General features: G+C 48.2%; 6 protein-coding genes across 6 annotated transcripts; 4 read left to right on the top strand and 2 right to left on the bottom strand.

Moving 5' to 3' along the window:
• Nucleotides 1-78: 78 nt before the first annotated feature.
• On the top strand, nucleotides 79-420 carry FOXG_17787 (uncharacterized protein; the record flags this gene model as incomplete). The annotated part of the gene is made up of 1 exon (XM_018397770.1): nucleotides 79-420. The coding sequence occupies one exon, from the start codon at nucleotides 79-81 to the stop codon at nucleotides 418-420; it is 342 nt and encodes a 113-aa protein (XP_018231575.1).
• A 360-nt stretch (nucleotides 421-780) lies between these two features.
• Nucleotides 781-882, top strand: FOXG_17786 (uncharacterized protein; the record flags this gene model as incomplete). Its single annotated transcript, XM_018397769.1, has 1 exon — nucleotides 781-882. The coding sequence occupies one exon, from the start codon at nucleotides 781-783 to the stop codon at nucleotides 880-882; it is 102 nt and encodes a 33-aa protein (XP_018231574.1).
• A 1,350-nt stretch (nucleotides 883-2,232) lies between these two features.
• Nucleotides 2,233-4,373, bottom strand: FOXG_17785 (uncharacterized protein). The gene is made up of 2 exons (XM_018397768.1): nucleotides 2,425-4,373; nucleotides 2,233-2,348 (listed from the first exon to the last, which is right to left on the bottom strand). The coding sequence occupies exon 1, from the start codon at nucleotides 4,214-4,216 to the stop codon at nucleotides 3,884-3,886; it is 333 nt and encodes a 110-aa protein (XP_018231573.1). The 5' UTR covers nucleotides 4,217-4,373; the 3' UTR covers nucleotides 2,233-2,348; nucleotides 2,425-3,883.
• Nucleotides 4,374-5,064: 691 nt separating this feature from the next.
• FOXG_00030 (murein transglycosylase) lies at nucleotides 5,065-7,984 on the top strand. Its single transcript, XM_018376066.1, has 3 exons — nucleotides 5,065-5,453; nucleotides 5,895-7,191; nucleotides 7,247-7,984. Exons 2-3 carry the CDS (start codon nucleotides 5,917-5,919, stop codon nucleotides 7,289-7,291), a joined length of 1,320 nt encoding a protein of 439 aa, XP_018231572.1. The 5' UTR covers nucleotides 5,065-5,453; nucleotides 5,895-5,916; the 3' UTR covers nucleotides 7,292-7,984.
• Nucleotides 7,985-8,615: 631 nt separating this feature from the next.
• On the top strand, nucleotides 8,616-10,886 carry FOXG_00029 (uncharacterized protein). Its single transcript, XM_018376065.1, has 3 exons — nucleotides 8,616-8,902; nucleotides 8,964-9,011; nucleotides 9,066-10,886. Exons 1-3 carry the CDS (start codon nucleotides 8,689-8,691, stop codon nucleotides 10,526-10,528), a joined length of 1,725 nt encoding a protein of 574 aa, XP_018231571.1. The 5' UTR covers nucleotides 8,616-8,688; the 3' UTR covers nucleotides 10,529-10,886.
• Nucleotides 10,887-11,430: 544 nt separating this feature from the next.
• Nucleotides 11,431-12,755, bottom strand: FOXG_00028 (uncharacterized protein). Its single transcript, XM_018376064.1, has 3 exons — nucleotides 12,615-12,755; nucleotides 12,363-12,566; nucleotides 11,431-12,304 (listed from the first exon to the last, which is right to left on the bottom strand). The coding sequence occupies exons 1-3, from the start codon at nucleotides 12,663-12,665 to the stop codon at nucleotides 11,600-11,602; spliced, it is 960 nt and encodes a 319-aa protein (XP_018231570.1). The 5' UTR covers nucleotides 12,666-12,755; the 3' UTR covers nucleotides 11,431-11,599.
• Nucleotides 12,756-13,002: the final 247 nt, after the last annotated feature.

Genomic DNA, 13,002 nt, shown 5'->3' with positions numbered 1-13,002 from the left:
TGTCAAAACGTTTCCCCAAAAACTGCCTTGTTATACCCGGTGTAAACGCCTCAGCCCCATCGATTTGGTGAGAAACCCATGCAATTGAACCGATTGGGCACTGCATCTTCCTTTCAGCTGGTAAGTGGTCAGACAACAAGCATATCACGTTCTGCTGGTGTAATTACTGCAGGCGTCCCTTCTGAAAGCTGCGTGTGGTCTTTGCTACTTCGACAAGAACGTGATGGGGTGAATTACGATTGTTATTTCTGGTTACCCTACTCGGTCCCGTTTCATACAGATCTCAAGTGTTTGTGTATAGCCGAGCATGCTAAACCTGGGTATTGTTATCTCAACCAGCGCAGTAGTCAACAGCCGCCTCGACAGATATCCAGCGTGCGTGAACAGTGGCCTTCAAGTGAGGTTTCCCCGGCTCTGTAATGCTTTTCCTGGTTTAGGGGTTACTAGGTGATATGGACTAATAATTGCTACATGTCTGCAATCCCTACATATCCAGTTGCACCGAGTCTAAGGCGTGTCTGGCATGCGTGTTACCAGAATTTTTGCTCTCTACGAATGAACCCTTCGGGCTTCATCAATCCTGCAGATCAGTCAGATGTGGTCTGCTTGAAAGGTGGTTTAGTCGTGATGCAAGTCAGGCCCTAAGACTTCATTCCATCCAACACGAATCTGAGTCATTGCGTGCCATCGCCAGGATGAACCAATGGTAACAATGGTCATTCCAGATATATTCTTTTCGTCGTTGGGTCATCCCGTCACGAGTTCCAGGCTTTCATTGTCATGTTCATTCGCAGGGCCGTTGTCCTAGGCTCCTGGCTGTTGCAAGTTGTCTCAGGTGAGGTTTTTTATCTTTCCCATGACGAGCACCATCGGGCATCTTGACACCTAGATCGCAACCGCATTCTTATGCTGACTCGTGGTTTAATTAGATGTCTGACTGAGATATTGTATTGCTATTTGGCTCAGGTGATTCGACGATTGTGTTCTGTCTCTTGATGCAAGTGATATTGCAACACTGCCGGCACATGGTTTGCATTTCGGTAGTTTTGAGTTTTCCAAGACACATTTGAACAGAGACGCATATGGAGTAGGTATGAGATTGCTACAGACACAGGACTGCGGAATTTCAATAGGAGTTAGATGACCAGTGTCGACCTCAATACGATGACAACGAGGCTTAGGGTAGGCAGTGCCAAACAAGAGAAACAGAATTGAAATGGTGCTTTGAATCATTCGTGCATGGTTAGAAGTCGTATTAAGTATATCCAGGGCAGTACACAATATTACGTGGTGGGTGACTCTATTTGCATTTACAAACGCAGACACTCAAGGGCGTTATTCCAATTGAATGGACATTCTCTGCTTCAAACTTCAGACCACTTCCCGAGTCTCTGGCCTATATCTAAGATATGTGCAACCATTGTATTCCAGACATTTGTAGTGGCTTGGCCTGGAAATCTTGAACTGCACCTTGCACATCAACACATGGTAACTGGTCTCAAGTTACCTGAGACTACTCACCACAGTGGAATGCAGCTCCACGTCATATGAAGCGTGTCATGTAACCAAGAAGGTAGACATCTGCTCCAAGCCAATAGGACCAAATTAAAAGAAGAGCCACAAGTATACAAAGCAAACAAGTGATGAATGCCATTAAGAAACGCGAAAGTCTCAGCTCCGATATGATACCAATGCAAGATGGCAATCAGATTATTTCCAGAATAACCATGAAAGCGGACACACCGTCTTACAGATCACAACAGATATCAACTTCATGCAAGATCATTCGTATTCGATATGTGCTACTTTGGTTGAAAGGTCTGTACTGCAGACAGAGTTCAACAAGGCACGACTTCATGGCCACCGGCCAAAATGTAAGACGAAAATAGACATGTCAGTGGGCTGGAAGGACTATGAAGACTCGTCAGTGAAAGAAGCCCTGATATATGGACAATGTCAATGTTGTGAAACATATTCAAGGGACGTGACAGCCTGTACCAAAGTCGTACAGAATCCATCTAAATAGCTCCTATTAGTTGGATCGAGGCACTAAGGGTGGTGTGGTATCGAAGAGCGGCGTTTAAGACGCTCCAAGGCGGTCCGGCTAGGGGAGGGAAGAAAACTGAGGACTGTAACAATAAGTGATAAATTTTTATTTTATTTTATATTTTATATTTTATTTTTTTAAATTTTTTTTTTTAAAAAAAAAAAAAAAAAAAAAAAAAAAAAAAAATCCAGACAAGCTGGTGTAAGTTTAGGGGATTATTTGATGAATCAAGTTTGGCATATTCTATCAAGGTCTGAAGTTTCCTTGCTCTCCGAGGTCCGGGCCACAGAACGGAAGATACCTAGGCACTTGTGTCAAAGAATGCCCATTGAAAGATGGACCTAATCCTGAAGCTTGTACCAGCAGGGGCATCGTACTTAGCTTATTCTTGAATATTTTGATATCGGATCAACTGTTACTGACCCGTAGGGACACGAGTATCCTTCTCTACACAGACACATCCAGCCACTGTAACAAGACGAAACCATATGGCGGCGGTCAGCGAGTGAACAATATCTTTGGGAGAGGACGAAATTAGGTGCTGACGTGTGCCGCCGAACCGACAATATCCAGCCGATGAAAGACCCGAAAGCCAATGCAAGGGGAAGCAGACAAAAAGTGGAGAGAAAGAAAAGGAGAATGTTAGTCTAAGCTCTAAACAAGCTGGTTGCGTTTGCAAAACCAGAAAAGAAGAGAGACAAGAATGCCAAGGCTTGGGCTGGCTTGTCCAAAAGGGGGCTTCACCGTTTTAGAAACACCAGGAAGACAAAGAAGAAAGGATTAAGAAAGATAACCTTCGTAGTCAGACCCAACAGAGTGGGGGGCTGCTGTAAGTCTGGCACGATCCGCTCTGAGAAGCGTCAGGAGAGACAGCGCTGACTCGAGCAAGGAAGCAAGATTAAGTATTTGCCGAGGCGTTGTCGATTGGACACCATCAACTGGTATTTTCGCATCCAGCCAGACTTCGCTTGGCGAATACCAGGATGAGGAATTATTGAGGCAGTCAGGGAATTAACAAGACGCGGCAATGCCGATCTAATTCTGACGCTCGGTGGATCAAAGCCAGACAAGACGCATTCAGTCACGAACCGAGCATCACGACATTGGATGTCTTTGAACGAGCTTGGTTGTTGATTTGCAAGTAATAGCCTTGGACCTCATTAAACCAGCAACCAACCAGATGGATGCGTGGATGTCGAGCAATATTGGAATTAAAAGCTGGCAAGAGGGAGATCCTACTAACCGGAGATCCATGGGTTGTTGTTGGCGGCTATCAATCGAGATGAGAGTGTGCTCGTAAAACTCGGCGTCATGATTGGCTTTACCGCTAGGCCTCATTATGAAACGGCTAACGGTCACTCCAAAGAGAGTTCTGAAGGGTCTCTCTGATCTAGAGCCCGAGGGCAACAGATTTAGAAGATTAGTGCCAGGTACCCGAAAGTGAAATGCAGCTGAGGCTTTAGGCTAGCACAGCAGCACATGCACTGTACTGCAAGTGCGGAACGTAGCTCCACAGAGGCCAATGCCTACCAAGGTAGGCACCTAGGCTCGATAACATAACTCGCGAAGGATGGTCTGACCGGCTGTGTGGTAAGGTAGGTAGCAAATGTCTGTATTGAGACTGAAGAAATGCTCAGTCAATTACGAGACTCGCTTCGTAGCCTTTCGATCTTCACAGACCTATCCAAAGGATTCAGAGGTTAGATCTGATCCGTGTTGAACGAATTGAACACGCGGATGAAGACTGAGCCATAGCTAACCAAAGCCAAGGCCGACCCGAAGCTAAGAAGTTGCTTAGTTGTGATCAGACGGCGGAAATGGGGTCTTGTGCTGGGTTCAGTGGTACGTAGGCGCGCTATTGTACGAAGTACCGTATAGCGGCCCTCTACTGAAATGGGTCGGTTGCTGTGGGAGTAGCGGTATGATTCCCCTGTTCTCCTTGTAAGTTGGTAGGCAGCTACCTGCGGATCCAACAACCGAGGACACGGGGATCTGTTCATCGCAATTTATGCCATGACGACGACAACAGCGGGTAGGCAAATTGCATGGGCGTGGATGACAATGCGTATATCCGCAGTTCTTGGAGTGGTACGTAGGCGCATATGTAACCAGCAACGGGCCAAGGGACCAAGAACAGAGGATTGATCGATTGTCGTTGACCGTTCTCATGCGCAAGCGAACAAAGGAAAGGGGGAAATGTCGATCGCTTTTAATATGAGGGATGTTCCAAAGTACTGGCACAAAGACCTTATTGGCTGATAGTTAACCATGCGCGCATTGATTCACTTTCGTTGTCCATTGTCAGGCGAGCGCTATTTAGGTAATGAGGACGGAAATGCGATTTGTTTTGGCAGGTGTGTGTTTTTTCCCAGATGCTGCGCCTGCACTGTGCCTGAGGGGCATTGTCCAACAGGAACAGGGGAGGGACATGCGATGGACCAGAACAGGGGACAATGCTAGCCAACTAGAGGCACGGAGATGGGTCTGTGAAGGTTACCCACCAAACCAAAAAAGGTGTAATTTCCCCTGTTCCTGGCAGACAACACTTGAGCAGGATCAACAGCAGTTGATGGCCGATGGCCTGTCATGAATTCGTTCAGATTACCAGGTAACTAGTTGGTAGTCCTGCGTTGGTTTCTAGACGATTTCCTGCTAGCATCCCCTGGACTGTTGTTGGTCTCATTGGCGTCTTCCCCTCCTTATGTGAATCTCCCGGCCTCCCCTGGACTTGGAAGTCGGTCACCCCTTGAATACTTTGCGAAATAGGAACTCCCTTGACCAAGGTAGCCCAAGATATCATGACCTAGCATATGCGTGTTGACTCTGGAACTGATGCTAGACTGATTGAGGCAGAAAAAAAAACCCGCTTCTGGTATTTTTCTTAGTGTCATGTCTCACTTGATGATACGTTCTAGGGCCTGTTTGCGTCCCAGACCTCATCGTCGCCGGGTGCGCATTCATCGATGGGGGCCAGCTTTTTCGGATGTCAATCTCTTGCTGAGGTCCGCCTAATCCTGGTTTCTGGGCGGTCTTCTTCTTGGACTTAATCAACACCCCCTGCTCATGCTCCTTACCTTAGTCCGCCCCCCTTCTAGGCCTCCCCTAACTCCCCCAGTCCCTGGTCCCTCCCCAATCCTGGGCAAGACGCTGGACCTCTTTTCATTCTTATCCCCTTTCGTCTCCGTCAACCCCAGGCGCTTTGTTCCTCTTGCTTTCCTCGTGTGCTCCTTCCTTGCCAACTGAGAGTTTCATCTTTACTCACTCTCTCCCACACTCATTTATTAACTGTTTTTGTTTTTCCCGGCTTCTTGCCTCATCACGTTCGCTTTTACAGCAGTCGCTCACTTACTCGAGGGGATTGGATTATACTTTCAAAAACACAACATTCTTTAAAAGACAATAAAAGGTTAGTCGATTCGCAAAGAAGGGAAAATAGTGGCGATTGGAGACGAGGCCGATGTGGCAGAGACGAGATTCAAGTCATACCAATTCATGGAGCAATAACAACCATCACAAACACAACGAAAATCGCCTGCGGAACTCGAAAAAATACCAAGGGCAAACCGAGGGAAATTATTGGCGGAACGGGCCATGTGCGATGATGGAGTCGCAAGAAGAATTATGTTGGGAGAGGAAAGCAACATTAGCCAGGACAGACGAAGTACCTCAGGCCTGATCAACTGAAGCGACAGCAAACTCGACAACGGGACGCTTTGCACGTCTACATGTTCAAATGATGCGCGGCGCAAACTCGTGTCTCATCGGCTCTCCTTCTATGGCCACGCGCTGTGGAATCGTCTCATAGCAACAGTTAAAAGGTTGAAGGCTAATCACAAGGTTGAACTAGATCTATAGGTTGCACCGTTACCATGAAGAACCTCATCACTTACACCCTTGCGGCTACGCTCGCCGCCGGTGCTACCGCCCAGCATCACCAGCACCAGCACATGCACGCTCGCCGTCATGCTGGCTCCAAGGTCGAGAAGCGTGACCCTGATGTTATCACCGAGTACGTTGTCGCCGCCACCGAGACCGTTTATGAGCTCGGCGGAGAGGAGATCGACATTCACGCCGCCAAGGCTGGTCTCGATGGAGGTAGCCTCGTAATTGTTGGCGAGTCCAACCCTACCTACGATGCACCCGCAGCTCCTGCGACCAGTGCTGCTCAGCCCGCGAAGGTTTCTCAGCCCAAGAAGGAGGTGGGCGCTCAATTCTACGAGTCTAAGACTGCCGCTGCTACTACCGCAGTGCCCAAGCCTGTCTACTCGGCCCCAGCCGCCACTCAATCCAAGGCCTCCAAGCCTAAGTCTTCCAAGCCCAAGACCAGTGGCTCCAGCTCCAGCTACAGTGGCTCCAGCGGCGCTACTGGTGTTGACAAGACGTTTGAGAGCGGTACTATCGACTGCAGCGAGTTCCCCTCGGAGTATGGTGCTGTTGCCCTCGACTGGCTGAACCTTGGTGGCTGGTCTGGCATTCAGTACTGCCCTGACTTCAGCTTCGCGTCCAAGCTGATCTACCAGATTGACACTGCCATCTCTGGCGACGGTTGCAAGCCCGGTGCTATGTGCTCCTACGCTTGCCCCGTTGGCTACCAGAAGACCCAGTGGCCCGCTGCTCAAGGTTCCGAGCGTGAGTCTATTGGTGGACTCTACTGCAACAAGGACGGCAAGCTCGAACTGACCCGTGACGGTTACGACACTCTTTGCGAACCTGGTGTCGGTGGTGTCACTATTCAAAACGACCTCGACGAGCAGGTTGTGACTTGCCGAACTGACTACCCCGGAACTGAGAACATGGTTGTCCCTGCTGTCGCTGAGCCTGGTAGCAGCGTCGCTGTATGCAACCCCAACCAGGACAAGTACTACGTCTGGGACGGTGTAGGCACCTCAGCCCAGTACTACGTCAACAAGAAGGGCTACACTGTCGAGGAGGCTTGTGTTTGGGACAGCTCCAAGGGCAAGGATGCCGGTAACTGGGCACCAGTTGTTCTCGGTGTTGGCATGAAGAACGGCATGACCTTTGTCTCCATTTTCCAGAACTCGCCAACCAGCACTGCCCTCCTTGACTTCAACATTGAGATCAAGGGTGGCAACAAGAAATGCTCCTACGTCAACGGCCAGTGGAGCGAGGGAACTGGCTGCACCGTAAGTTATCCTTGTCCTCCTGTGATATCGGCGAAATACTAACATTTATTCGTAGACTGCTGCTGCCGAGGGCCAGAAGATTACTGTCCGATACTATTAAAAGAATGTTACTTGACAGAGTCAAGTAGGATGTGCGTTTTTGGAACTTCTTGTCAATATTCTGGGTGACAGAGCTTGGGACCTTTCGGCCGCGGGCCACGGACGAGCGCAAGCTGTTGGGCCTGAGTTGATCATATCGATGAGGTGCGCGACGGCTGGCATGAGCAGGCTTCCTCCCATTTCTTGAGCCGGGTTGAATCTCTTGGATACGCTGGATGAGTAAGGACCTAAGAACGTTTCGACTGCCGATCTACTCGCTTGTCTTGTTCTCAGCGTCCTTTTCTAACAGTATTTGTTTTACTTTATTTTCTTATGTCAGCAAGTACTCCATATATTGCATTTTGGCCCGTTTCTTACATTGGACTCCTCACGGAACAATAATGCCCTGAGCCATTGTTGGCGACAGACGAATGCAGCCAGCGATTGTCAATTTTGCATTGGGAGGAGCCCTCAAGGTGTTTTATACCCCTGACCGAAGAGATGGCGATGGAAGAATGTCTCCGGACAGCAATGAGATCAAGTGGTCAACGTCGTTGGGTCCTGGAATAGAAATGTCCCTCTTTGAGCTTAGCTTGTCTATGTAATGTCTGTGATTTGGATAGTGTGTAGTGTCTTTTAAGTATGATAATTAAGCTCCTTTGGTAGCCCTTTTTTGGAATTGTGAGGTGACAGACTGCTCTTTCATCGACATCCATGTTCGATGAATGAATGGTCGTTGGACGGGATAGAATAGTCCCGTTCCGTGATGGTGTAAGTTAGGGAACGCCTTGTTCCCCAGACGCCACATTCGTTCACCACCTTATTCGAACCTCTGCCAACCACAATGTAGCATGTTGCCGCACTGCTGCTGCATGTGACCCTTGATCGGAACCAATCCTGGTTATGGATGCGTCTACTCGTGTGCCGCTACGTGCGTCATCTTAGATCACGGAGGGTAGGGATACATCTTGACAGGCCTCTAATACTCAATAGTAAGCTGCCATTTCTGGCCAACTGGTGTTGCCTAGACAGTCTCTAAGAATACCGTTGAGAGTACAAGACGCCGGGCGCAACAGCGAAACGACAACTGTAACGATGGAGGTTGATATGAGGATGTTGGCTTGGCTGCAGCCCAGCGTTGTATCTGTTTAGTGACAAAACCAGTCATGTTTTGATACTGGAAATTGATAAAGATAAAAAAACACAGCTAATTATTGCCGCTAAAGGCGCATTACTGCAGGTTGCCGTCTGGTGGCGCATCACGATCCCATGTTTTCATCGTCATTGACTCCACATTATATATTTTACCTGGAGCCCATTTAAATACCTATCTCAGACAGCCTGCTCATTGTAAGTGACAGCAGTCAGATTCTCCCACCTCACTCACTTCCGGTTCTTCCAAACTTCGGCACACCGAGCATGTCGCTGAACCGTGTTCAAAGCATCGAGACGTTGACCGCTCCGCCTGGTCATGGCGCTTCGATTGAGAGGAGAGGAAGTGATGCGAGTTTGCGCGTCCGACGCTTGACTTTCAATCCTGTTCCTCAGGACTTCGAAACGGCTTCGTTGAGGCCAGATGAGCAACATGCCCAGACTGTTGGGGCATTTGAGGTTCCTCAGTGGAAGCGATTGCGTGAGTTTTCACTTATCAATGGATGTGTAGATAAGAAACCTATACTAACAAGTGAATCTAGTCCAGATTGGTGCCGCAGTTGTACACTGTCTCTTCGCTGCGGGCATAGGCAAGTCTCTTATCAAAACCTTGTCATCCATGATAAGTTGCTAACACTGTTTAGTCTTTGGCTATGCTGCCATCAAGCCAGTCCTAAAGCTTGAAGGTGCATATTCTGATGTATGCAAGCTCAGCCACTATCAAAGCCCAACTAGCGATACAAACGCTATCTCTGATGATCCTCAGGACACATGCGTCGAAATCAGGCTTAACCTGATGTTCACAGTCGCTGCTGTTGGGACAAACGTTGCAGCACTTCCTGTTGGCGCAATTCTCGACCATTTTGGTCCTCGTGTATGTGGCTTGTTTGGATGTCTCTTCCTAACGATAGGCACATTACTTATGGCATATGCTGGATCTCTACCTTTCGACGGTCTTCTCCCCGGATACTTGTTCCTCGCCCTCGGTGGTCCATTCACATACATCTCGTCATTTCAGCTCTCCAATGCCTTCCCGCGACACTCAGGTCTCATTCTCGCGCTCTTGACCGGCGCTTTCGACTCTTCGAGTGCATTGTTCCTCGTTTATCGTCTGATCTACAATGCCACAGAGGGTAGCTTCACCGTGCGCAAATTCTTCCTCGTCTACTTGATTGTCCCTGCTGTGATATTCGTCAGTCAGATTGTTGTCATGCCTGGACAGTCTTACAAGACTGTCGGCGAGCTTGTCGACCAGGCTGCTGAAGCGGATGAAAACATTGTTGTGCACTCGACATCGAGCACGCAGCAGGAGATTGATGAGCATACAGCTCTGCTCCGCGATGAGCGTCGTGAAGAGAGGGAAAGGCGCGAAGCTGTTGTACATGATATCGAGAACCTCTTAGGTTCGTCCAAGGGTGATGATCAAGTCGAGGCCAAGGAAAGACAGCATGCTGCATCAGGTGTCTGGGGAGTCCTCCATGACCGCACCGTGCTAGATCAAATCCGCTCTCCTTGGTTCATCCTCATCTGCCTTTTCACTGTTGTTCAAATGACACGCATCAACTTCTTCGTCGCGACCATACGACCGCAGTATGAAGCCATCTTCGGCGACCACGATCGTGCTGTAAGGATCAATACTTTCTTCGACGTAGCCTTGCCAGCAGGTGGAATATTTGCGATTCCCTTCATCGGAACAGCGCTCGACCATGTCAGCACTGTTCTTGTGCTATCGACACTCGTTGCATGTGGCACGCTCATTGGTATCTTGGGTGTCCTACCCTTTGAGTGGGCAGCATACACTGGTATTGTCCTCTTTGTCTTGTACCGCCCATTTTATTACACTGCTGTGTCCGACTACAGTGCAAAGGTATTTGGTTTCCGAACCTTTGGAACTGTGTATGGCCTCATTATCTGTCTCTCCGGCTTGTTAAACTTCTCGCAATCTGGCCTGGATGTTTTGTTCCACGAGACCTTCAACGGTAACCCAGTACCCGTTGATATTATGCTTCTTGTCATAGGTCTTGTTATTGGTGTTGCACTTGTGGTGTTTGTGGCAGCTCAGCTTCGAAAGATGCACCAGAAAGCCAGAGCTGGCATTGCCCAGTGACGTGGTAACAATTTCATGACTATACTCAACTTTCTTTTCACTATGCTGAGTATTGGTTAGCGATTAACTACTATTGCTCATTCTTGATCTCAGGAAAGCGTTCCCAAGGATAGTGCAAAAAAGGGGATCTTGTAAGTTCCAACATTGTATTTGAAGGTCGCCATCTTCGAAAAGTGTATCTAGAACCACAGACCATAATCATCATGCTTGGATGCGACTTGACAAAACATCAATAACGGGTCACAAAGAAGCAGTTGGCAGCGACATTTTCAGTAAGCATTATATATAGCCCAAATGTAGGAAGAAATGCACAAAAAAGCGTGATCCCTGTTTACCTAAACATGGAACAATTTCCGCCACTGAAATAGGTTTCTTCAATTTGCTGTTCTCTGAACTTAATGCGTGCGAGTCACTGGCTAGAAATCTGAGGATGGTGAGTAACAAAACCTTGCACGTGAGGGATTCTATGGAGTGTCTGTGAGTATAGTGGCCTCTACTTTCCACGATATGCTGGTAATGGAGCATGGGTGGGTGGGAGGCTGTAGGATCAATGGATTCCATTGCCAGGGATGCTTTTGTAGAAGCTGATATGGAATGGATTATTCTCACGCGTTGACTTGTCACTGGACATAGCTATACGGCTCCTGCTGATTCGTCAGGTTGTCCAACTTCTCTTCCTTGACACACATAATAGCCAGTAATATATTATACGGAAATGCATCATGAGGGAAGCCCAGTGCTCATTGCTGGCTTTTCAGAGGAAGAAATACGTAGAAATATGGAAATGCGGGTGGGCGGAGCTTAACGCCCCAAGGCTAGAAGCACGCAAATAGCGTAGGATGACTCTGAACTGGCTGCTTCAGCATGTAAAGAAAGTCACCAGAATGGACAAAAACATGATTAAATAAACCAATACGGTATATGGCGATAGAAGTCTAGAATCTGGCGTCCATGAGAGTCAGGTTAAAAGTAGCGGCGGATTTCATTAAGCAGTATTGCACCACTCTAAGCATACAGAGACCAACAGTCTAATATGTATGTATATGAAAACCTTCTTGTCCATGAATGGCTCTACTCATTGATGACAGGAGTGCGGAAAGGATCCTCGCCACAGAACTGACCCCAGCCGTCAAGTTGAGCAGAAGCCCACTTCAAGATTTTGCTGAAACTCTTATCCTCGTCCTTGGGGGTGCAGTAGTATGTATTGTCGGACGAGCTGAGTTTACCGGTTTTCTCAACAGAAGGAGGATACTCTATCTGGAGTACGGGCTTGCCAGCGTCGATGTAGGTTTGGAAGTCCTCACAGAATGGCCAGTTCTCCTCGTCAGGATCCGTAGTGCCGCGGCAGGACTCGAGAACAGCGAAGTCAAGGGTTGAGACAAGGTCCTCAGCAATTTCGGGTGCATTCTTCTGGCCCACGAGAAGACGGTTACCATCCTTGGTCTTGATTGAGTGGGCGTACTCTGCGAGATTCTTGAGGTATTTAGTGTAGTCGGATGGCTTCAGTTTGAAGCCTGTAGGGTCCTCGCCATCTTGCTGCCAAGCGTCGACGTTGTCAGGGTCCACTGCATCGCATCCAATATTTGCAGCAACGTCAAGGCGTGCTTTTTGAAGCTTGAGCACAGTTGAGTCACGGATGTCGAGGTACCACTCCTCACTGTCATAAGGATAGGCCAAGGAATGACCAATAACGGCCTTGGGAAATTGTTTGATATCCTTGTCCCATGACTGAAGAGCTCCGGCGTTGAAGTAGCAGATCACGAACTTTCCAGCACCCTGTATGAAGAATTAGTATACTGCCATGTTATTTGGACTTGGAACAATCGCGCATTACCTTGAGCAGGGGAATCATCTCTGGATAATCGCGGCCATGTCCCATATCAATGTCCCAGACTTTGGCTTTGGACGGGATCAAATCGGCAACGGTATCGTGCTTAATAGGCTGGTGTAGGACAATTTCCCATTCCACGCCGGGCTTAAAATCGGAGAGCTCAAACAAGGTTGAAGAAGCCGCGGCAGCAGGCTTTGCCTCTACGGCCTTGACATGATTAGCAATCCGACATTCGTCTCTACGACGAGCGCTTACAGAGCCACCAACAGCCAGAACAGTAAGGGCAATTCGACTGAAGGTAACCATGGTTACCAATCTTGTATTTCAAGAAGAGAAACCAAGTGTTGAAACAGAGAAGTTATTGCTACAAAGGTCCCAGGGGGTATTGGAATGAGCAGTTGGCGACGAATTCTTGAATTAGGAAATGTATGTGGACTTTGATGAGTTGAAGAAGTCCCTGCGTGGAATGATTATGACCATACAACTCCGTAATGTAAAAAGTTGCAAAACAATCAAGCTGTATATTATACTCTAACTTGACTCTACTGCTATTCCACTCGCTGTCATCAATATCATATCATACCTTGGCACCTTATCCCATGCTCAAAGGATGAGCTGGTCGCTTCAAGATGCCTGCTGGGTG

This window comes from Fusarium oxysporum, chromosome 1 (genome assembly GCF_000149955.1).
Source record: "Fusarium oxysporum f. sp. lycopersici 4287 chromosome 1, whole genome shotgun sequence".
NCBI classification, from domain to species: domain Eukaryota; kingdom Fungi; phylum Ascomycota; class Sordariomycetes; order Hypocreales; family Nectriaceae; genus Fusarium; species Fusarium oxysporum.
The sequence above is the reverse complement of the archived record's forward strand: the minus strand, read 5'-3'. Positions and strand labels throughout refer to the sequence as shown.

Bases quoted from the DNA above. Each gene is read 5' to 3' on its own strand.
- FOXG_17785 (XM_018397768.1), bottom strand. From the start codon at position 4,216: ATGAGAACGGTCAACGACAATCGATCAATCCTCTGTTCTTGGTCCCTT.
- FOXG_00030 (XM_018376066.1), top strand. From the start codon at position 5,917: ATGAAGAACCTCATCACTTACACCCTTGCGGCTACGCTCGCCGCCGGT. The intron at 7,192-7,246 runs GTAAGTTATCCT...ATTTATTCGTAG, and splicing joins GCGAGGGAACTGGCTGCACC to ACTGCTGCTGCCGAGGGCCA.
- FOXG_00029 (XM_018376065.1), top strand. From the start codon at position 8,689: ATGTCGCTGAACCGTGTTCAAAGCATCGAGACGTTGACCGCTCCGCCT. The intron at 8,903-8,963 runs GTGAGTTTTCAC...AAGTGAATCTAG, and splicing joins TCCTCAGTGGAAGCGATTGC to TCCAGATTGGTGCCGCAGTT. The intron at 9,012-9,065 runs GCAAGTCTCTTA...AACACTGTTTAG, and splicing joins TCTCTTCGCTGCGGGCATAG to TCTTTGGCTATGCTGCCATC.
- FOXG_00028 (XM_018376064.1), bottom strand. From the start codon at position 12,665: ATGGTTACCTTCAGTCGAATTGCCCTTACTGTTCTGGCTGTTGGTGGC. The intron at 12,567-12,614 runs GTAAGCGCTCGT...AATCATGTCAAG, and splicing joins TTCTGGCTGTTGGTGGCTCT to GCCGTAGAGGCAAAGCCTGC. The intron at 12,305-12,362 runs GTAATGCGCGAT...TTCTTCATACAG, and splicing joins AGATGATTCCCCTGCTCAAG to GGTGCTGGAAAGTTCGTGAT.